General features: G+C 48.4%; 1 protein-coding gene across 1 annotated transcript in view; it reads left to right on the plus strand.

Annotated features, from left to right (window-relative positions):
• The first annotated feature begins 10,514 nt into the window (after nucleotides 1-10,514).
• Nucleotides 10,515-22,941, plus strand: part of PLEKHG4 (pleckstrin homology and RhoGEF domain containing G4) — a 31,149-nt gene continuing 18,722 nt past the window's right edge. The window contains 9 exon segments of the mRNA XM_087971863.1: nucleotides 10,515-11,260; nucleotides 11,405-11,584; nucleotides 12,929-13,231; nucleotides 13,233-14,663; nucleotides 16,439-16,657; nucleotides 17,327-17,450; nucleotides 17,737-17,830; nucleotides 18,051-18,237; nucleotides 20,737-20,855. Coding sequence (XP_087827989.1) covers nucleotides 11,146-11,260; nucleotides 11,405-11,584; nucleotides 12,929-13,231; nucleotides 13,233-14,663; nucleotides 16,439-16,657; nucleotides 17,327-17,450; nucleotides 17,737-17,830; nucleotides 18,051-18,237; nucleotides 20,737-20,855 — 2,772 coding nt within the window. The 5' untranslated portion in view covers nucleotides 10,515-11,145.

Below are 22,941 nucleotides of genomic sequence, written 5' to 3' on the forward strand. Positions count from 1 at the left end.
AGAGTTTAATTTCTTATGAAATATTATCTTTATTGTTTAAGAATTAATAATAGAATCTAATTTCCTATGAAACATTGTTTTTATTATATTATAAATTTAATATTTCTTTTTTACTTTTTTTTAGTTTTATTATTACTTATCAAATTCAATATTATTTGTTTGTTTTATTATTTTGAAATGTAATACTGAGCAGAATCAGTACGGAAAATATGTATTATTTCAAGTGTTATTTAGGGGGAAGATAAAAAGTTGTCATACTTCAATCTGGGTTTACAGGAGAAATATTGTATTAGATAGAAAGGATAAGTAGGTGATTGAAAGAAAACGGACCAAAGATGCAAATATAATTATTTAATCGAGATGGAATAAAATAGAATTAAAAGAATGAGTAGGAGAGATAAAATATATGGAAAATAGAGAATGCTAAATAAGATATGAGATAGTATATTAAGTGAGTATAAATTTTGATTGATGTCTGTATAAAAAGAGTTAACTCGGGGTAAGCCGCCTTCCAAAAAGAAGTTTTATGTATTTATGTTTTGTGTAATGTTTAAGTTTGACAGGATGTGGAAGAAAACTAATGAAAATATATTCAATGAGTATATAATTTCAAGGCAGAAGAAATATGATTAAATAGAAGGAAAGGGAGTAATAAAGAGAAGTTTCGAAAGATATGAAGTTGATTAGATAAGATAAATATATATATTAAATTATAGAAGTGTGATAATTTGGAATTATCTTCTTTTTAAATAAGATGGTTTATTTGTTTCTTCTAGAAAAGATATTTTATGTTACTACATCCTATGCTTTGTTTGTGTGTGTAAAAAAAAAACTAATAAAGTTTGTCCAAAAAAAAAAAAAAAGAAGTTGTGCTCTTCAGAGACACACACATCCTCCAGTTGTTGCCAAGCAGCACAACTACAAGCCACTTTCCTCCTCAGAGTGGTGCTGGGCTTGTAGACTCACATGTTCTTGCACCGCTCCAAGATATTTCTGGCTTCAGGTCTCCACATCAGTTGGAATCGGATCTGGGGGTTCCCGCAGGATCCCTTGGTCTGCTCAGCCAGAAGCGTCTGAGTGGGGCTGTCTGTGGGCGCCCAGGACCTTGGCGCAGTCCCTGCAGATGCAGCAGATGAGAAAGGCTTTCAGGAACCAGGTGGAGTCCCCCTTGTTGCACGGCAGAATCAGAGCTCCAGGGGGCTCACCGGCCATCATTTCCCCGTGGACAGCCAGTGAGCTTCCGTGGACACTTCCATGCTGTAGAGTGTACAGTGATTGCACCAACTTGACCAGATGGGCTGGTAGCCCCAGGTCTTGTAGGGATCTCCATAGCATCTCATGATCAAGGCTTTCATGTAATTGGTGAAGCACATGAAAACCATTAGATATTCACGAGATTTAAAAAAAAAACATTTTATTGATTAAATTGTTAAAAAATTGGACACGGTGTGATCGTCCTGACATTGATTTTGCCACACATACTATAGTATATGATAGATATCTTACATACATTTATACATTTATAAAGGTAACTTATCTCCATAGTCTTATCCATCATATTCCATTGTGCTTATTTACATAACCTCAATTATCCATTCTACAAATCCTATTCATTTTTTGTTCTGGGTCCCTCCTTTCTGTTCCCACCATTGGTAAAATTTATTTCACCAGATTTTTCCATGACCAGCACAGATTTGCAATATGGTCCCAGGCGCCATGACCCCTTCAGAAGCCAGTTTGGACATCTGGTAATTCCCTTTCAATAGTTGGTGCCAGATGATGTCACATAATTTTAAGCAGAACCTTGCTGATTTGTGAGGGATGAGATGAGAACAACTGTGCAATATGTGGAGCAATCTTTAGCGTCGCCCTTTTTTGGCAGTGGAATGAACACTGGGCATTTCCAATCCTGTGGCCACATGTGTTGGTTTCCCAGATTTTCTGGCATAGATCTCTACCGACTGCAAGTGTTTAGGGGTCTCGGTAATTCTGCAGCAATGATGTCAACCCCTGGAGTCTTGTCGTTTGGCAGTCGGTTCATCGCCCATCTGATCTCTTCCTCAAGGTTGGCCAGTTCTAGTTCTCTGTTTCTACAGGGAGGCAGCAGAGGAGAGGGGAATGGATCCCAGCCTCAGAGGGCGGAGCAGGGCAGGGACCGGCATTCCTGTCTCTGCTGGGAAGAACCTTCTGCCTGCCGGAACTGGGTGTGTGGCCGGTGACTCTGATTGGACTCTGGGACTTCTGGGCCATGAGCTGACTGAGCTCCTCTCCCTTCTTTGGGCCCTGGCCTTCGGAGCCGCCCAAAGGAGGGTGGGACTCCGTTGCTCTCTGAGAGCTTTTGCACACATGCCCTGCCTGCCCCATATAAGACTCTCCCTCTCCCTTCCTCTCTCGCCCCCCTTTCTCTCTCTCCACACACATACACAACACACACTGAACAACACTGACGAACCACGCTGGAGAAAGGAGCACCACCAACCCTCTATATGCCTCTCCTTCCAGTCCCCTAAGCTGGTCCAGAAGTCAGTGGTGTCAAAGGTCATACAGATGGAAAGAACAGGACCCCCCCAACCCCTCCCCCCCATCTTGAGCCTGCCATGAGTCACCCAGAAGTGTGACCATGGTTTAAATGCCACATACTTCTATAAATCAATGATGCAACTATATGTGTGGATTATCGTGTACAATTTGAGATCATATCTCAAAAAGGATGGAGAATTGATAGGGAAGGTTCAGAGGAAGGCAAGTAAAATAGTCAAGGGGCTGGAAAGGTTTAGGGAATGAGGAGACATTGAAGGCTTTTTAGTGTGGAAAGGATATGGATAAGGAGGAGAAATTATTTTCCCTTCCCAAAATACTAGAAACAAATCAACCAAAGAAACGGAAACATAAAAGAATCTGAACAAAGGGGTGATTTTTATCAAAATGTTAATTCTATTTTGGAATTCACTGCTATGTGCAACGTTCTGGCTGCCAACTTGATTGGCTATGGAAAGGGACTGGGGCAACCATGGAAGTCCTGGGAAAGAAGGGCTGTTGGCTGGCTGGGAGACTAAAGGGTTTCCTGGGGCAGCCAGCTGGCCACTGGCAGAAGAGTCTTTCTGGACTGGATGGGCCCGGAGAGCACAGCTCCTGTGCCTTGGCCTGGGTTCCCCAGAGAGGGAGGAGAGTTTACAAATAATGACTATAATCTCAATAAAAGTTGCAGCCCAGAATTTTGCCTTCAAATGACTCCCCAAAACATGGGATGAAAAAAATCTATACTTGCAGCTGTTGGGCTTCTGGCAGCCTCGTTCCTAGCCCTTCTTTCCTCCCTTCCTGCCTATTTTCAGGGGCTTGGAAGCTGATGGAATGCGGCTGCACCTCCACGGGCAGAGGGCCCTCATGCTGCCCCAGGGCTTCTCCTGGCATTCCTCTTTGGGAGACTTTGGGCACCTATTTGCAGCTGGACGATGCACAGCAAGCACTGCCCGATGCCCCAGGTTTCCAGGCTGGTTCATGAATAAACCTTTGCTGCCACAGCTGGAAGCTCCCCTGGGACCTGTCAGTCACCCCCTGAATTGTCAGCTGCACTTTGAGTTGGTTTTCCTTGAAAAAACGATCCCAACATTAGGAGGAAAACCCCAGTGCAGATTTGTGTGGTTTCCATGGTTCCTTAGTAGTCATAGGAAGCCAAATTATAATCACAGAATTCCTTGTCAACTTTTCCAGCACAACTGAAGGAGGAAATGACACAGCGCTTGCCCAGCCTTTTGGAAAATCTGGGGAGGGGGGGTCATTGGGTCTCGGCTGATTTCCCAGGCGTGGCAGAGGCTCTTCCGGATGCAACCATGGCCTGCCGTGGGATTTGCATCCTGGAGCCTGGAGGCTCTTTCAGCAGCCGCCGCCTTCCAGTCAACCCCATCCATAGTGCAGCTGTCAGGGAGGAAAGCACAAGGGGGGGGTGCGGTTCCTGGGCTCCGGTTACAGATTACTCGTCTGGTGCCCATCCTAGCCTCGGTGAGCCCCAATTCGTTTCTGCATGAAACAGACGGTTCAAATGGTTGAGGAAGAATCATCCCTGCTTCAGTTGTATTTGATCCTATGTTGCATTATTTCCAGTTTCTATTACTCCTTCAAGTGCTACAACATCTTCTTCCCTCCCTCCCTCCCTCCGCCTGTGAAGTGCAGGCTCCAGTCAAAGCATTCTGTCCCTATCCAGCCTTTGCTAAATGCACCCACCCTATCCCTGGCTGAGTCCCTGGTTGAACTGCTTCTTCACAGTGGAGTGGTTTCCCTGAACTTCCACTGGAATCGGCTCTCAGCCCTGCCTGGCAGCCTCTGTAACGGCTCCTGCCGCCTGCAGCTTCTTCCATCTTTTTTTCCCCTCTTACCATAAAATATCAGCCAAGCAGAAGATGGAAGATGCCTCAAGGCCTCCTGGGGTGCCTCTCCTGCTCTGTCTTAGCGGGGCCCTTTCAGGGCGCTGGTGGGGCTGCTCAGTGGGAGGCTCTCTTCCTCCTTTTGCCGTCAGGGCCTCCCTTGTGGGGCTCCCCATTGCCCCTCGCCTACCTCCAGCCATGCAGGGACCCCGCTGGGCTGCTTCATCAGTTGGACTGGAAGCGGAGGGGTTCCAGAATACAGAACAACAGAGTTGGAAGGGACCTTGGAGGTGTTCTAGTCCAACTCCCTGCACAAGCAGGAGACCCTGAGCCATTTAGAACGATCTCGTCTCCAGTGATGGAACACCCATAACTTCTAGAGACAAGCTATTCCACTGATGGATCTCACTGACAGGAAATTTCTCTTTAATTCTATGTATCTATGAATGTCCCCTTGGTAAGTTCTCATCCGTTAGTTCTTATCTTGCCCTCAGGTGCTGTGCAGGATAGGTGGGCCTCCTGCTCAGTATGGGAAGACTGCTATCATGTCACCTTTTCATTAGACCATACTCCGTTCCTGCAACCGTCCATCCTATGTTTTAGCCTCCAACCCCCTAATCTCCTTTGTGGCTCTTCTTTGCATTCTTTCTAGACTCTCACCATTGTTTTTGTATGGTGGTGGCCAGAAGTGTGGTCTTACCAGTGTAGTATAAACTAAAGCACTATTATCACTTTATGTGATCTTGATGCTCTCTCTCTGTGGATGCAGCCTAGGACTGCATTGGCTTTTTTGGCAGCTGCAGCACACGGTGGGCTCATATCTAAGTGGGTGCCCATTAGAGGGAACACCTGTCTCTCTCTCAGTCACTACTGTTGAACCAGGTGAACCAACCTATTCAGTGGCTTTGGTTTTTCCTGCCTAAGTGTAAAACCTTACTTTTCCCACCAATCAATCACATTTTGATGGGTTAGGCCTAGTGTTCAAGTTTGTCAAGATCGTTTTGGACTTTGAGCTTGTCTTCTGAGGTATTTGCTATTCTTGCCAGTTTAGTGTCGTCTGCAAAGTTCATGCTATTCCCTCATCTAAATTGTTTATGAAGTTGAAGAGTTCTCTGGGTGTTGATTGCTAGTGAGGAGGTATTGCGGTCTTTTCGTTTGCTTTTTGGCTTTTTCGTTGTCTGTTTTTGAATGGTAGGTATGTAGGCATGTAGATAGATTACATAGATGATAGATATAGTTAGACAGACAGACAGATATATATAAGTAGGTAGGTAGGTAGGTAGGTAGATTAGACAGACAGACAGCCAGCCAGACAGATAGAACTAGATAATAAATAGGGTTTGCTGCTCAAGCAGGGGGGTTGGACCTCCAAGGTTCCCTCTTTATTCTGTTAATTAAACCTGAGCCCCATTGCAGCAGCTGAAATGTCTCGTCACCTTTATCACAAAAATGGGTCACAAAGTCTTTTCAAAACTAAGTAGCACCTCATATCTTGGACCCATTCTTTAAAATCTAGCAGGCCATTCCCACTTGCACCAAAGGAGCTCTCTTACAACTGATGATGGTCCTTGCTTAATTCAGGGCTCATTCAGTGGCCATTTGAAGTAGCACCGGTGCTGAAAGTTTGGCACACGTGGCAGGTTCTGGAGTTTGCAGCTGTTGCAGCGTTGCTGCAGTCTTGTGATCATGATTCAGGGTCTGGGCAATTGGCTTGCAATCACAGGGTTCGCAGTGTCCCACAATCCTGTGATTTTCACCACTGGCTTCCAGCAAGCCAGCGGGGAACTGCAAATGGTGATCACATGGCTGCAACGGGGTTTGCCTAAGGATGGCAACTGGGGCTCCTGTAACTGCTATTGCAAATCAACGTGGTCGTGTGACTTTGCAACTTCTGAGTACATTGCTTAGTGATTTCCAGAACCGAAAAGGAGAAAACAGGGACCAAAGCTGAGCTCTTAGGCTAAGCCAAACCTGGGCATTTTACATCCTGCAGGCCACATCCAGCCCTTTCCCTGACCAGCCAGCTATGGGGACCAAGGGAGGCGGCCCTCCACAACAGTCCCAGTTTCTTATGTGGTCCCTTGGGAAAAGGGCTAAACAGGGCTGCTTTGTATATGTGGATGAGACAACTCCCAATCTGAGGGACAGGACAGCCAAGATTTCATTAATTGGAAATGACAGGAAGGTCTAGAACAAGGGTGTCAAACCCACATCATCACGGCGGTGTCACGTGACCTATCGGGACTTTTCTCCCCTTCGGTAAACCAGGTGTGGGTGTGGCCAGCGCATGACGCATCCGTCCCATGGCCTGGAATTTTGACAGCCCTGGTCTAGAATTTAAAGGAAGGAAGGAAATGTGGGAAGCTCCCCTTCCTAGAAGAATGAAATATTTTGAGGAATATTAAAAATAATATTAAAATATTACACTGTATTTCCCCAAAGGGAGAAATGTGTTTAGAGGCAGAAAGCAGCCCCCAATTTTTCTTAATAGCGCACAGCAGATGTCAGCATGTAAGGAGATAAAGAGCTTATTGAAAAAAGAAGCCAACTATCTAGATGGCTCTATTCATAGGCAAATACTGCAGACAGAAATCCATTCAAGACAGGATATTTTGAAACTGCTTGCAGCAAAATTTGATAGTAACAAAAGCAGAGTAATAGTATTAGAAGCAACCCTTCACCCAAGACCCAACACAGGAAGAAAGTCATGAGGCACAATAGGAATTGCCGAAACCCTTTCAGAACACAAGCGCCTTCATTGCATTACCTCCAAAGCAGTCCAAACTTCACCTGGAAGCTCAGATAAACAATAAGCCAGAGGTTGACCAGATTAGCTCAGATAAGCACCTAGGATTTGCATTTCCTCTTTTGCCTATAGTCAGCTATGACCCCTACCTGACCCCATAGGAATCTGACCACAGCCAATAGAATATTAAAGGACATGTTCTTGCACAGGAACAGGAAGCTCAAATATAAAGCCCAAAGAACGTATAAAAAAACCTGCACTCTCAACTCCATTTTATCAGCTGACTCAGGACTGCTGTTGGTTCCGTTCATCATTAAACTTTCTTTCCAATCAGCCTCCATGTTTCCAGAGTCTTTCTCCTAGCTTGAAACTGAACCAAATGGATCTCTCTTCCCATGGAAGGAAGGAAGGAAGGAACGGGACGAAATGATTCTAGTCAAGATTTATTGCCATAATTAGTTTGAAATCTGGACAATGCAGGATTGCCAGGTCTCTTTGCTCCAGCAGAGTAAGGAAGATACTTCGGGACGATTCACACCTTGGTCAGTGTCTTTTCTCATTTTTACTATCAAAGCAGAGCCAGAAGCATAGCCAGCCGGACAAACAGGTTTAAAAACAGCTTTTATCCATGGGCTGTCAGACTACAATCATTCCATGCATACATGGAAAGATATGACTGGCTTCTCCCTAATTACTTGTATAATGACCACTTTCTATATTATTCATGTTGTATTGTACTTTTGTTATGGATAGCACCAGCAGAAGCAAAAATAAATTTTGTTGTACATGTGTATAATGACAAAAAAAGGTTGTTGTTGTTATTATTGTTGTTGCTATGAAAACTCGTAAACTTGATAAAACAAAAGAAATTCATAGCTGAAGATACAGGAAGGATGGAGTGGGGAGATCCACTTTGGATTGCTGCTTCATTGTCCAGCATTTTTAGAGAAAGAGACAAACCCTGAGAACGGAAGCGCTGTGTAAACACTGCAGGTCTTTGACACAGTCCCAAAGCAGCACAGAATGTGGACGAGACTGGACGGCCGGCCGAGTTATTTTGAAGCAAAAGGCAGGGAACACTGAGCGGCCAATTGAGGCTTTTCCCAGTGCCTGAGATTGGGAGTCTCCTGTGCGGGGAACGGGAAGGGAAGAAACCAACCACAAACCTCACAGCTCCAGGGTTATTCAGGCTCGACTAGATGGGAGGTTTTGCTGACTGCCTGGCTGGAGGGAAGGTTTTTCAGCCGCTTGTCATGTCTTCTGGCAGCCTTTTCTTTTATTATTCTTTTCTTCTGCTACTTTTCTGATTTAGAAATGAATAGGCCCCTTAGGGTCACTTGGTGGTATGGGGGAAAGTGGATGGCAGGAACACTTGGTTAATACAGAAACAATTTAATTTTATTAAATAACTGAAAAAGAAAGACTTCCCTTGTTTCTACAGATTAACCCAATCCCTCAGGTGCTTTCTAAGCCTGCCTCTTTATGCGGAGAGGGCATTCCAGTCTGGAAAGCTGGCACTCCTGACCTCACCATGTTTCCCTGGAATCTGAAGTGGATGCAGGTCCAGTCTCTTCCTCGATAAAATAGATCAAAGTAGAAACATGCTGGGGAGTTATGGTCAGCTGAAGACAGCTCTGTGAAATGGAGCCGCAAAGACCAAGAATCTGCGAGTAGACCAACTCCTTGGCACCTCTTTAGATAAGGAGAGGATGGGAGATTGCCCAAGAAAGCTGCTCCCTGCCAGGAGACTGCAGGACAGCCGTTTTCCATGGCTTTGGGCACAAGAAGATTATGGAATCTGCCATCTTGCTTGCAACTGGTGCAGAGTTTTAAAAGACAATTAAGTCTGCAAGTCTCTCTTTTTAAATACTTTTGGAAATTGCTTGTTAAGTATCTTACTTGTGCTAGTGGTGAATTTATGACCATAACTGGAACCTCAGTCATTCAAACGTTTGTTAAGTGAGACATCACGAAAAGGCTTTGCTGAACAACTGCAATGCCAGCACTTCCAGCTGTGGGGAGGCACTTTCGTCCCAGGGAAAGCGTGCAGGGTGCCCCAAGCAGGGAGGGGGACGCCCCACTTTTGCCTCCACAGAGGCAAATCTCCCCACTGAGGCTGAAATCCAAACAGGATTTTCAGGAGAAATTTTTCAGAGAGGCTCCTTTGACTTTCTAGGACAGGGAGGAGAGTCGTGGGCGACCACACGATCCCACGCAGAGTGAGCAGCGGTCAAGCCCACCCCCATCCCAACCGGGGCCGCAGAGGCGTTGTAACTTGAAACGGCCGCTGAGAAAAACGGTCGTTAAGTGGAGGACCAGGTCCAGGCCTTCAGAAGGGCTCTTTACGGCCATATCAACACCGAGACTCCCGAAGAGGCCGCAGGATTGGCACCCCGCCCCGCTCGGCCCCCAAGGCAGACAGGGAGCCCAGGGACCCGGGGGGGACGAGACCGGCGGTGGCGCTGGAGGGGAAGGGGGGCATTTAGGCCGCGGTGCTCCCGAGGGCCAGACGCAAAGACTTGAGGGCCTGGCGGGCCCCTCGGCCTCCGCCGCGTCGCTCGGCAACCGCAAGAGGGCACCCGCCGCCAGCAGCTCCTCTCGCGCCCCGCCCCCCGCCGGCTCCGAACGGCCCTGCGGAGCTGCGCCCCCTTCCGGCGGGGCCGCCTGTTGGCGTCTGGGGGGCGCGTGCACGGGGGCGGGAGCGCGGCCGCGTCTGAGGCCAGTGGGTCGTGGCGCGGGGGCGGCCTGCCAATTTGGGGGCTCCGCGGCTCCTTCCGGCCCTTCTGCTCTCGGGGCTGGCGGAGCCCAGTGGCCAGTCCGCTCCCCACCCGAGAAGGCTCTCAGGCCGGGAAAGACGGCGTCCTGCGGGGGCTCCCTCCGTGGGCCCCTCGGCAGCTGCCCTGCGTGGCCGGCTCTGGGCTGCTGCAGGGTCAGGTGCGCCCGGCTGGGTTTCCCTCCAGCCCTTTGGCTCCGCTCGGCTGAGAAGCGAGGAAGGGCCTCCGGAGCCGCGACGGAGGGCAGGGCCGCGGGGAGCCCCACCCCGGGCCCTTCTCTGGCCACAGGCAGCGTGGCTGGCGCTGAACCGAAGCAGAGAAGAGCCCCCTGAAGGGCGGAAACAGGGCGACGGGGGGCGGCTCCTGCCAGCCCCGCCTGAGTGCCCGGGAGGAGAGGCCGGTTCTCCGAGCTGCGCCAAAGGCCGGCGGGGGGCGCTTTGTGGGAAGGAGGGATCCTGGCGGAGATCCCCCGAGGGCTTCCTCTGGCGGAACAGCCGGGATTGCCTTTGAAGGGCGCCACTCAGCCTTAGTCATCGGGGGAAGGCAAACCCTCTCGCCTGCGGCAGACTCTCTGCGCTAAGGCGTCCTTCGGGTTTATTTGGCGGTGACAAGTTAATCTCTCTGTGTGTGTGTGTGTGTGAAGCAGAACTGCTGATGGTGCACAATCCTGGCTCTCAGCCCCTGCAGGCAGCGTTGAAGCCGCAGCAGAAGTTTTTACAAACTGGGAGTAAATCTGGGTGGTGCAATTCTTTCCCGCTGGCAGAGAAATGTCAGATACACAGCAGCCTTTTTGGGATCATTCAAAACCTGTGGAATTTGTTTAGAGCTTGGAACAGCCAGTTAGGCCAGTTAGAGTTCCTGGCTGGCTGTAAATGCCTGAGCTGTGCTCCACCAAATGCTCTGGGCAAGAGAGACGAATGTAACTGTTCTCTTTGTCCCCACAAAATGCTCCCTTTTGTGCCTCTTTAAATACATCTCTTTGGCTCTCGCCTGTCATGTATTCTAATGCTCTTGGGACACGACATTAATGTAAGGGCAGATAATGCAGCGTTGCCATATATATTTTGTTTTGTCTGCATAATGCAGTATATCCCGAAGGAACCATAAAGAATGGTTTATAGCCATAAAGAATTCTTGAACCTTAACTGAGTTTATTATCATGTATATAGTATAGTGGTTGAGAATATGGTTTTGTGAGCTTTGTAAGAACAAGAAAGACACATTCTGGTGCATGCTCTTCTGCCTCTTTCATGTTCACAAACACATGCCATGTATTCTCTCACATGCTACAATCATAATAGCTGAACAGGAACCACACCCTGCTCAGTCAGGAAAGTTTTTGCAGTGTAAGCTGTCTGCCGCCAATCCGTCGGGACTAGGTGAGCGCTCCGCTCTGGCGCTGCAAGAACTGTCTTGGGGAAAGTTGGGGGTCTGGAGGGATGGGGAGCTCCTCCAGTTGCCCTTCGTGATTGCAGCCTGAGAGATCCAGTTGCCAGCTCTGCTGACTCTCCTTCTCTTGGTAGGATTCCCGGCCACTGGACGGCTGCATCCAGAACATCCTCTCTGGGCTTTACCCTCCCTCTGGAATCACATCAGCCAGGTCTTTGATGTGGTGGAGAAGCTCTGCGGCAGGGATGGCCTCTGCTACCTCACCGACCTGATTCCTGCCAAGCACATCTTGTGGTGGGTCCAGCGGGAAGCCTGTGAGTATCTTGCTGCCTCCAGGCTCAAAAGGAATCGTCTCTCGAAGGGAGGGAGCCTAATAGCCAGGCTGGGTCTGCAGCCAAGAAGCCCTAAAGGGTGCCCAAGGCCTTGCGATTCTTTGCCCCACTCATTCCTAAGCAAACAGAACAATACTGCAGAAGCTTTCAAGGGCCAGAATTGTTAGACTTTATCGTATTAAATGTGTATAACTTGTATTTACCAAAATAATGCTTAGGCAGATGACTTTTCAAAGAACTGCAAGTGTTAGAGAGCAGGTTTATATTTAAGATAGGTGCCCATCTCACAAAAGTAGCAATTTTTTTATTGAGATGATGCCAAGGGATTCAGATCTCTTAAACTCACTATGCTGTGAGGTCACAATGCCAGCAAAGTTGAGGGTCTCCCCTGGGACAGTGAGGGGCTCGTTTTCCCTGCTTAAGCGTGACCACAGAACGTGACCACGATTGCAGCTTGAATCGGGCTCAAGTGGCTCCTTTCAGCCTCCCCGTAACTGTTTCCTTTCTATGGGGCTCATCTAAGAAGGGGAGTCAGTCACCTTTCCTAATAGTATTCACCTTAAATGCATCTTTTGGGAAAGTTATTTTCAAAAGAGGAGTTACTTAAAATGTTATCAAGCTGCCAAATTCTGCTTGCCCCAGATAACAGTCCAGCTGTTGTACTCACTTGATGTTTCCAGTGGATTTCAACATCTTCGTGTGTGTTATTTAAGCATGGAAGAGAACTTTCAGATTGAAGAATAATACTACTATGCTCAAAATGATGAGTATACATGCTTCAAACTGATTTGGAATAATTGCTTTAGCTTTAAAAAAGGGTGAACAGAGTACCCTTTTGCTACTAATTGAAGTGGACCCAACTTTTGTCAGAGTTTTGCATGAGATAGAAAAAAAAGATTTACCTGCTTTAATGAGATAGCTCTTTATGTGACTTTTCAGACAATCACAACTTTTGTTAGCCCCATTTGGAAGCAAAGACAGGACAGCTTTAAGTCATAAAACACTGGCGTGATAGTCATACAAAATCTTCATATTCTGAATAATTTTCTGCACAGCCTTTTTGAAAGTAGCAAATTCAGGGGAATGAATGCTCTATTTCTACCTTATTCCACAAGTAAGGACAGCTACTTCTTAGAATAAGTAATGCATCATTGTGTGCCAGGCTTAATATCTTTAAGCAATTATGAACCTGAAATGGCTTTTTCTCAAGTATGGGATGCTTATAATTATGGGATGGGGGAGATAATATTAGATTCTCCCTTATTGAGAAACTGCTGGTAAACGATTCCCTTGGCTTTTCTTATTCCATCAGGTTCCGTGTTACAGTTTGCTCTTCCAGCATGAGGCTGGCCCTTTTGGTTCATGAGAAGATCGTCATCCAGCTGGCTTCTCTCGACTGGTGGATCTTGAGACCAGAGAATTTTTACCTGCAAGTGGTTCTGTACTTGAGAAAGTCTCCATGGATCATAGCGAAATCCTTGGCCAAGGAGAAACATAGCGTGGAGGAGTTTGTGGCATCTGCTGCCTTGTGTGTCTCTCTCTTCACTGTGGAATGGCTGAGCTCAGTCAGCAGGAAATGGTTGAGAACCACACTGGAAAACTGCTTCTTAGCCACAGAGGGTGAGATATTCTGAGACCGGCCTTGGGATAATGGAGGAGCCTGCCGATCAGGCACGTGGGAGCCCAGAGCTCAGGGAGGCCTGTGGAAGGGATGGGGAAGGAGAAGAGGCGGACTTGGCAGATGACTCCCTGCCCACCTCTGGCCGCCCGAAAGGATCTTCTGCTCAGCCCAGCACTTTCTGTTGCCTGGAAGCCAAGGACAGCCAGCAGCACAGTCAGAACAATAGGCCTCGCTGGGGAAATTGTGCTGGTTCAGCTGTTGCATCGGTGCCATCTGGGCAGCTGAGGACTTCTGACATGCCAACTGTTGCATGTTCTGAAAATAATGAAACAGAGTGTGATAAATTGTTCCCGAAACATCCTGGCAACCCAGAGGATCATCCAGCTTCTTTGAGTCCCACTGTTTCCTCTATTAAGGAACCACAGTTTGCCAAGGTGTTATTGACACATCCAGGACGGGAGCTTGATTGGAGGCCTGCCACGTGCAGTTACAAGGATGGAGAGGAGGCTGAAGGTCAGGCTCCTGGGGCAGGCTCTTCCACCGTGGCAGGAGGCTGCTTGGGGTCCCCCAAGCCTTCTGCATCCTACCCTGATGCTTTGGGTCTAGAAAGTGTAGGTGACGTCGTCCTGACAGAGATCAGGAACTGCGAGCAGGATTCTGACAGCTTTACAGAAAGGCTGGAGAGAAAGGCAACTTCTCCAACCATAATCAAATCATCACAGCTGAGAACCTTTTCAAGGAGGAGAGTAGCTGATCACCAATCCTCACAGAAACACTTGGTGGAAGTTAAAGGCCAATCTTCTGAATGGTTGAAACAACTGCATCTTCTAGAGCACACGGAAGGGACACTAGTGGACCCATTAATGGAGTTGGGCAATAGAATAAGCATGGAAGGACATCACCAGTCGCACACTAAGCAAAGCCCCCCGAAGAATGAGTGGCAACTTAATTCTGGAGACCCTTTAATCCCCAAAAGCTCCCTTTCCCAGGAGGCAGGGCAAGAAAATGTGGATAGTTGTCAACAGCGAGCGGGAGACAATCTTCTGCTTCCCAGTTCTGAGGCTGAGCCAAGGAAGAGCATGAAAACAAAGCCGAAGGAAAATGGCCCCAGGCCTCTAGCAGAAGAAGCCGCTGGGCAGGCAGAGGCCCCCCACAGCAGCCTCCACCAAGGCGGTGCTGCAGCACCTTCTGTGGATCAGCCCGATCTCTCGCCACATGCTTTGCAGATAGGTGTTTCCAAGAAGGTGGGAAGAGAACAGGGCAGCCAAGCCCCTTCCCCAGACAAGGAGTCAGGCACGGGGGCCTCCCTGGAAGGTGGACGCAACTCAATCCATGAAGCTCCAAAGACAAACTCCTTGGCACCCCCCCTCCCAGCCCTGTTTCCAGCTCAGGCATGGCCAGAGCACACCGAGCTCATCCCAGAGGGGGATCAGGCCACAGGTATGATACATTCGGCCACTTTCTGCCCTTCCCTGGGGAAAGGGAGATGGAGTGTGCCAGGCAGGGCCTCTTTCTGGAACAGGAGAATGGCAGGAAAGGGAACTCAAGTTTAGAATGGCACAGTGGTTAATTGCAGAGGCCAGCAGCCTTTTGGGCTAGTGGACCTTTTAAGGATTTTGAAAATATGCCATGGGCAAAGAATTGCCTCAGAAGGGTTGGCCCATTGGACATGTCAGGAGCACAGCAAACTCCCTATGTATAGCTTCCCTGGATGCTTCCTATAATTTCTAGCTTATCTTTTTTAGTTTTTGCTGGACAAATTGGGCACGTTTAAAGAATAGCAGTGCTCCCCCTAGGCTGTTAGTTAGCTGATTTTTATTTTCTGCTGGTGGGTCATTGGGCATTATTGGAAATGAAGATCACGCTTGGTGGCTAGTTATCTCCTTGCGGTCTGCTAGCTTCCCATTTAATATTCTGCCCTGAAACCTTTGTCTCCCCAGAATCAAAGCCAGGGGGGGGGGGCGGGGGGCGGGCGAGGGGGGGGCTCCTACGTGGGGGTTGGGCAGTGCTGGAGGCTTCCGTCTTATTGCCCAGGAAGGAGCTTGCAAACTGCATAGAATGTTTGCCTTGACAATTATCGTGCCGGGCCAGAACTCCCAGATTCTACTGCCAAAGTTTAGCCACACAACGAAAGTTGCAATGACATGATTGGTTTACAAAAAAGGAACAAAGCTTCTCACTCATCCAAAAAAGCTGGACAGGTAGTCCTTGACTTAGGATCACAACTGAGCCCAAAATTCCTGTTCTTAGGTGAGACATTTGTTAAGGAAGTTTTTCCCCACTTTACAACCTTTCTTGCCATAGTTGCTAAGTGAATCACTGCAGTTGGTAAATTAGTAACCCGGTTGTTAAGTGAATCTGGCTTCTCCATCTACAGCTATTCATCCAATACAGAAATTCCTGTGTTGTTGTGTTGCTAATCTTTGGCACTATAATCTGGGGGTTCTGGTCCAGCACAATACCAACGTCTAGGTCCTCTAACCACTGAAGCGCAGGATCGTTCCTATGAAAGAAACCGGTAGATGCCCTCAGCTTACAGCCGGTCATGATGTGATGTGGGCCCCTGCAGTCACCCTGAGGGGAGGATACGCTGCCCCATTTATGCAGGGAGTCCCAGCAGACGTTGTGTGAGCTGTGAATTCAGGATTGTCCATTGTTGACATGGTTCCATTCAAAGTTCAAAATCTGGCACCTTTTTTGTAGGGTCATTTGTATATATTTCTATGTCTGGCCGTTCAGCAGCCCATTTGGCTTTCCATTGGGAATCGATGTTGAAGGTGTCGGGCAGATGTTGTGCAAGGCCAGTGGTGGCTTTCTTGCCCTCAAATAAGTGTTGACTCTTAGCTGCTCCTTGGGTAGACCTTGTGCAAGGTGATCTCTCTCCAGCAGTGCCCCCATCCATGCTGTAATTGAGTCTGTCTCTCCTGCTGCTGGTCGTCCTGTCCTTGTAAGGACCTGCCCAGCTATCATCTCAGGAAAGCAGGAAAAGCATGAAGACTCTTGAAACAGACCTTGGCCTTTCAAAGGGAACTTTTACTGAGAGAAGGGATGGCAGAGAAGTCAGGTGGAGCCTGAAGATTCCAGTGCAAAGCCTTAAGCTAATTTCCCCCGTTCAATTGCAAAGAGGCAGGGTAAATCAGTGAGTATGTGCTTTGCCTCTGAAGGCAAATGGGAATAATTAAACTCTTAGCGTTGAAAGCTGTTTCCTATTACAGAAACATCATCAAATGGGACAGAAAATTCCAGTGAAGGAGCTGATAACAGCAGCCTGGTACTGAGCACTCCTGGCGGCTCTGGGGGAAAAGACCCCGCAGCTGTGACTATGCAACCAGAACTCCCACCCTTTCCATCCAGGGGGATTCTGGAAACAGACTCCCTGTCCATGGAGAGCGTGAACTGGGAGATGCTTCGGAGTGGGGCTGCCTGCCTGCCAGGTAAAGCCTCCGGAGGTTGTTGCTGCCTTTATGATTTGTGAAGAATGCAGCGGTCAGGGAAGAGTCATTTGTGAACCTGAGAAACGCTTTTCACTTTCTCACTGGGAATTGGGCCTTTGCGCATAGGCCCCCACTCCCCAAAGAGGCTGAGGGGTCTCCCTTCCTTGGACAGCCACAGTTGCAGAGGAACAGTGGGCAGCCGGGGGCCTAAGCAAGAGCAGGAGGAGCTGGAGTTTGTGGCAGTCCTTGCAGAGTGAAGGGGCGCTTTAAGAGAACCAGAGGCGCTTTAAGAGAACCAGCCTGAGTTGCCAGCTGGGGGGTGGGGGACATAAGCCATTCTCCCCAAAAGAGTTTATGGCGCTCGGCAGTCAGACTCCCAGCGGGGCTCAGGAAGATCTGCCACCAAAGAAAACAAATGCTATTCTAGGTGGGCCCCTCAAGAGTCCAGTTCTGTGTGGATCTGAGTTTGTGTTTCTCCTAATCGTCCTCAACTTCTACCATCCTGTTATTTAAAATATTTTGCCATGTTTGCATTTATTCATTCATGAGATAGGTTGAAAAAGCCATTTCTCTGTTTATTAGAGAGCAATAAATGGCCACTTCAAGGGGGCCTTGGTTGGGGTTTTTCGCCTAATTAATTAGACAAATTAAACGGAGCCTCTTTCTCAGGTACCAGAGACAGATACGGCCGGGCCGTGGTCATCATCACAATGAGAAACACAATTTGGTTGTGCCCGAACTGCAATGCCAGTGAAATAACACGCCTTCTCCTGTATTTACGCAGCATTCTCAGGTTTGTGGGAAAAGGCAAGGAAGACGCGGTCAGCAAGTGTTCTGTGCACTGAATACTTTTAATTGTTCTGTCAGTTCTGAGCTTCATAATGGTAGATTTCTAGCCAGGGGAGAAACACGGATGTGGCTCTTAGCTGACTTGGGTACTTCCATGTCCTCTGGGAATCCCAGATACAGCAGCTTAGATATGCCACTTTAATTTCTCACTGTTCTCTGACCTCCTCGAGGAGTATTTTGAATAGCTATATAGAGCCTCCTCTCTGTCTCCTATTCCCTTTCATCCTCAGGCCGGAGCGCAAAGCCTTGGGCCTGACAATCCTGGTAGATGCCCGAGGATCCTCCCCAGTCCCAGCTGTCTTCACAGCCTTAGGCACTTTGCAGGTGAGACTTCCTTCCGCTGAATGCTGCTCTCCAATTGTTGGGTGCCCACTGGGCACACAGAGCCATGGTTTGCCTTTCCCAGTTCTTTGCCAGCGTTCCATCCCGCCAAATCTGGATGCCCTGAAAGTGCCAGAAACATTTGGGTAAGAAACCGCTCACAGGTGAAGGACTTGGCCTTAGGACAAGTACTCCCATTGGCCTCTTCCTCCCTTCTTAACAGAGGAAGGCAGAGAACATTCCTGCCCATCCTTATTTAGCTGGATATCAAAGAAAACTTTTGACTGGAGCAGGAGCCGTAGAGAAATGTGTTTTATTGTTGCAGGAGATCATCCCCCACTGCATCCAGAGAGCCCTGCTGTTTGTGGAGAGAGACCACACCTTCCAGACAGAAGGGCCGCCAGCTGCTGCTGTGCAGGTGCGAGGAGGTTCGGACTTCAGGAATCCTCGCCCACCATTTCAAAGGGCCCGGAGCCTGGTCTGGTTCTGTATTCCAAAGCATGAGTTTGTAAAGGATGGGGAAGGGGTAGAGCAGCCCCAGAGCAATCCTGCTGCCGCACCTGTAGGCGTTTGTGGCCCATATAAACCTGCTAAATATGCAGGCAGCCATTCCAGCCCAGAGGAGGTCTGTTCCCGGTTTGCCTTTCCCCCTCTCTCCCTTTTCCTGTCAACGTGCGCAAAGTCTCCGTTTTTCTGGCCAAGGGGTTCGTGCTGCTGGAATCAGAAAACAAGAGGCTGTATAGCAACTAACGCTGGACATCTAGAGCATGACCTACACGTGCTTGTACTGGGGCTCAATGTGTCCAGATTGCTGGTCAGCATGTGGGGGCGGAGCTGTTATCTGCCACTCAGAGGGTGAGGCTGAGTCATTTCTTGTACCAGGCTGATGATAGTTATTCACGCCTTGCTATGTTCTGTTTTGAGGCTGAAACGGGGAGTTCAGTTGGTGCAAAACTGCTAACTGAACGAAGCCGAGTACAGGGATCGTAGGAGAAAGATCTGCCCTGGCTGCCAGTGGTTTGCCAGACATGATTTAACATTAAAAGGCATTAATAATTAAAGCCACTAAACACCATATCATATATATTCACAGATAAGCCCATCCTCAGATAAACTAATAAATTTTGAACCAAAATACTATGAAAAATGCACCAGAGGCAGACTATCCGTCTGATTCTCGAAACCTTTGTATATATTATTTTTCAGAATTGGCTTATGCATTGATGTCTTCAGACTTAACCTTGTGCATCCTTTGTGCAGGAAGAATTAACCATCTTGACACAAATTGGGTGTTGGGTTCTGAATTCTGGTGGTTGGCGATGCAAAACCATCATTGGGAATGTAGTTTAGCAATAGCACTTTGACTTTACAGCCTTCTCTTAAGTGGTTTGCAGAGTCGGCCTCTTGCCCCCAACCATCTGGGTCCTCGTTTTACCGACCTGGGAAGGATGGCAGGCTGAGTCAACCTTGATTCGAACTGCCAAATTTCAGGCAGTCAGCAGAAGTATCCTGCAGTCATGCATTCTAACCACTGTGCCATCATGGTTTGGGGAATTTCTTGGGATACAATACATTTGATTATTCTGGATCATAAAACATCTATTACCAGAAATTAGCCTAGTGTTAAAAAAATTAGAATTCAGTTGAAGGACCACTTCCTTGGATAGCATGGAAGGGTGGGAGTCAGTAGTTTTCCTTCGCCTAAGTCAGTGGGACGGTAACCTCCCAACAAGGCTCTAGGCTGTCTTTTATATCTCCTTGTCCCCTTCCAAACTCTGCCACCATCTCCTGAATACTACTGAATAACAGCACGCTGAGCTGGCCACACGCAGTTGTCCTAGACCCAGGCAGCTGCCAGGAGTCAATTCTGACTTTAAGATACCACAGTTCATTAACACATTGCTGGGCTCACCTGTCCCTCCTCTGTGTACAGGTAGCCCTTGAGTTCGGAATGTAATGGAGCCGGCCAGTTACGTTCATTAATTGAAACTTGTTAAATGAATGAGCCCCAGTCCACCTCTCCCCAGTGCACTTGTTAATCGAACGTGTGGGTTGTTAAGAGCGCATGAGGTGGCTCAGGAGTGGGGAGGACCATGGGAGGCCTAGTGCAGGGACAGGACCACTGTGTCCAGCCTGCCCCCACCCATTGAGAGACCCCATGCTCCTCTTCCCACTCTTTGGGTCTCAAGCTGCTTGGGCCTTTCCTCCCCACTGCATCCCCAACAGCTAGTTTACCTTTGGCGCCACGTTTGACAGTCCCGCACTTCCCAGGCTCGCCTCCTGCACAGCCTTGGGTGCTGGAGCCCCTGCCCAGCCAGGCAGAGAAGTGCCAGGCCAGCCTCTCCCCTTCCCCACTTAGCCCCAGTCTCTCCCACAAGCCCTGCCTTGCCGTTTGCTGCAGTGCCAGACCTGCCCAGAGTCCACAAATTGCACCACCACCGAACTCGAGAGCTTGGCATGCCACCGCCTTCTCCTCTCGCTTGCCAAAAGCACTGGCTGCTGCTGTTGAATGCTGGGGGCAGGGGGGGGGGGGGAATCAGTAATAGAGGAGCAAGCCGACCCGGGACTTGGCTTACTCCAGAGAGGGAGGGGGGGGGTTCCACTCTTGGAAATGTGTCCAGCAGCCAAAATCCCAGAGCAGGAGAAGTGGGGTGGCAGTGGACATCCAAGAGTCTGATCCAATTATCTGGGAACAGTGTGACCCTCTAGGGATCCACCTCAGGGAGTGGACAGGTCCTTGAGGCTGTCAGTGCCACCACCAGTCACTTAGATCCTTGTCCCTCCTGGATGGTAAAAGTTGCAGGATGGGGACTGAAGAAAGCTGGACGGGTTATATGGATTGGAGGTTCGTGTGTGCCAGTTTTCAGTCTTCTGGTGTGACCTGAAGATGCCTCTCTTTTCTCTTTCACAGTGTGAACTGCTCAATTCCTTGAAGTCCCTCCATAAACATATTGAGAGCCATCAGCTGCCTCAAGAATTCAGCGGATCGCTTCCCTATTGCCACCAGAAGTGGCTGCACTTCCAAATGGTGAGGCAGGCACGAAAACTTTGAGTAATCCAGAATTCCAGCAGATCTATAGTTCTATAAAAAAAGGATTCTCTCTCTTGTGGATTTTCTGAATTTTTGCATATTTTGCCACTGAATATTACGAGAACCTGGGTTGAATGGATAACATACTGATACACATAGCGGGGAAGCTCCTTTGGGTTCGTGGATGGACACGGAGGTGGCTCTCCAGTCCCAGTCTGAAAGCACAGTCTAGCCCGGGGTGGGTGGGTGGGCGCACCGGAAGGCCAGGGTTTTTTAGGTAACTCTGAGTGTTGTCCTGTGACGCCACTTATGATGTGCTCTCAGTTTCTGGCGGTAAACCTTGTCTTCAAAGCCAATGCAGGTGGCTCCCACTGGGCAGGTCCTAGGGGCGTGGTATGCTGCCGGAAAATGGAAGTTACAAAATCATCTCCAAAACTCCAGGATTCCACCAATCCAAAGTTAGAGTCAAATTGGGTCCATGGTGAACCTTCTCCAATGGCTGCCTGTCCAAAGCAATCTGAGAGGCCCTCCGGGGGGATCCTTAGAACAACTGTTGCGGTTCTTAAGCCTCTCCTGCCATGGGTGCAAATGGGATTCAGGGGAGAAGAGCCAGGCAGACGAAGCCCCGCTCGTCAAGAAGGGCGGGCCTCCTGTTTTCCAGACGGCCCCTGGATGCCCTTCCATGCTTTGGGAGGAAGACTCTGTGGCCAGATGAGCAGGACATCTCAGGCTGCATCTCAGGCCTGGCAGAGACCAAGGCCTGCGTTCCAGAAGTTAAGCCGCCTCCTGTCAGGCACCAAGGATGTAGATGGTAATTGCCATTATTAAAGGAAGCGTAAAGCTCTCATCTGAATGAGAGAATTCTTGGGAGAACTGGAAGACCAAAAACAAAACCAGCAAGATCTACAAAAGAACAAATTCCAAGATTTGGACTGAATAAGGCAAAATTCAGATGCAAAGACCACAAAAACGGGCTGGCATAACCTGGAATAAGCCATTCCCTCCCCTCCCCATTCCTCTGGATCAGTTTTCCAGGGAAGAATGGGCAGGATTCCTGCACAGTGGAGCTCGGGAGAGGCTGATCTCCAGGTGCCAGAACGGTTGGCTGCCAGGATTGCAGCTAAAAGGAGGGCTGGGGTCTGTTATTGAATTTAAGGCGTTGCAGCAGGTGACTAGTAACACTTTTTCCAACTAACCCATTTTATTCAAGAGCCTCATCTGATGAAGGGAGCTGCAGCTCACAAAACATCCATCTTTTCATACAATTTGTTAATTGGAAAAGGTTCCTCTTGAATCTGCTTTTTTATACTGACACATAGAATAGAAATATAATGGAATGGAATGGAATGGAATGGAATGGAATGGAATAGAATAGAATAGAATAGAATAGAATAGAATAGAATAGAATAGAATAGAATAGAATAGAATAGAATAGAATACTTTATTGGCCAAGTGTGATTGGACACACGAGGAATTTGTCTTTGGTGCAAATGCTCTCAGTATACATAAAAGAAAATATAACATTCATTAAGAATCAAGAATCATAACGTACAACACTTAATGAAAGTCATAGGGTACAACCAACAATCAAATCATACCAGGAAACAGTCCTTATAAATCGTAAGGACACAAGCGACCAAGTTTGCCGTGACATGATGGATGACTAAATGGTACTGGCAGTGGGCTGGCTGCAAGTGTCCCCGCCCCGACCCCAGCATTTCCCCCTTGGGAGGAAGTCACCTGGGCTCTGGGATGGGGGGAGGGGTCAGATGACTCCCTTTATACATTGGTAGGACTGACTGACGTGAAGTCCTGCTAATATTCATGCCAATATAAGCAAACATTCAGAAAATGTGGTCCTGGCTATACCTGTTCAGAACATTGGTTTCCAGGTGTTCAGGGAGGGAGGTTTGAGAAGAAAAACGTTCTCTTCCATTTGGGGCAATGGATTAAGCCAGGGGTTCCAGAGGGCCACAGGAGTGGCGGGTCGGATTGCGCTGCTGGGGAAGGCTCCTGGGCCTGGGCAGCTCCCCTGGGAAGGCAGGCTTTCCTGCCCAAGCAGAGTAACGGCAAGGCCTTTTCC

The sequence above is a fragment of the Notechis scutatus genome, chromosome 9, assembly GCF_049901735.1.
Source record: "Notechis scutatus isolate UNSWTSFEM ecotype Mainland chromosome 9, rNotScu1.2, whole genome shotgun sequence".
Classification (NCBI taxonomy): domain Eukaryota; kingdom Metazoa; phylum Chordata; class Lepidosauria; order Squamata; family Elapidae; genus Notechis; species Notechis scutatus.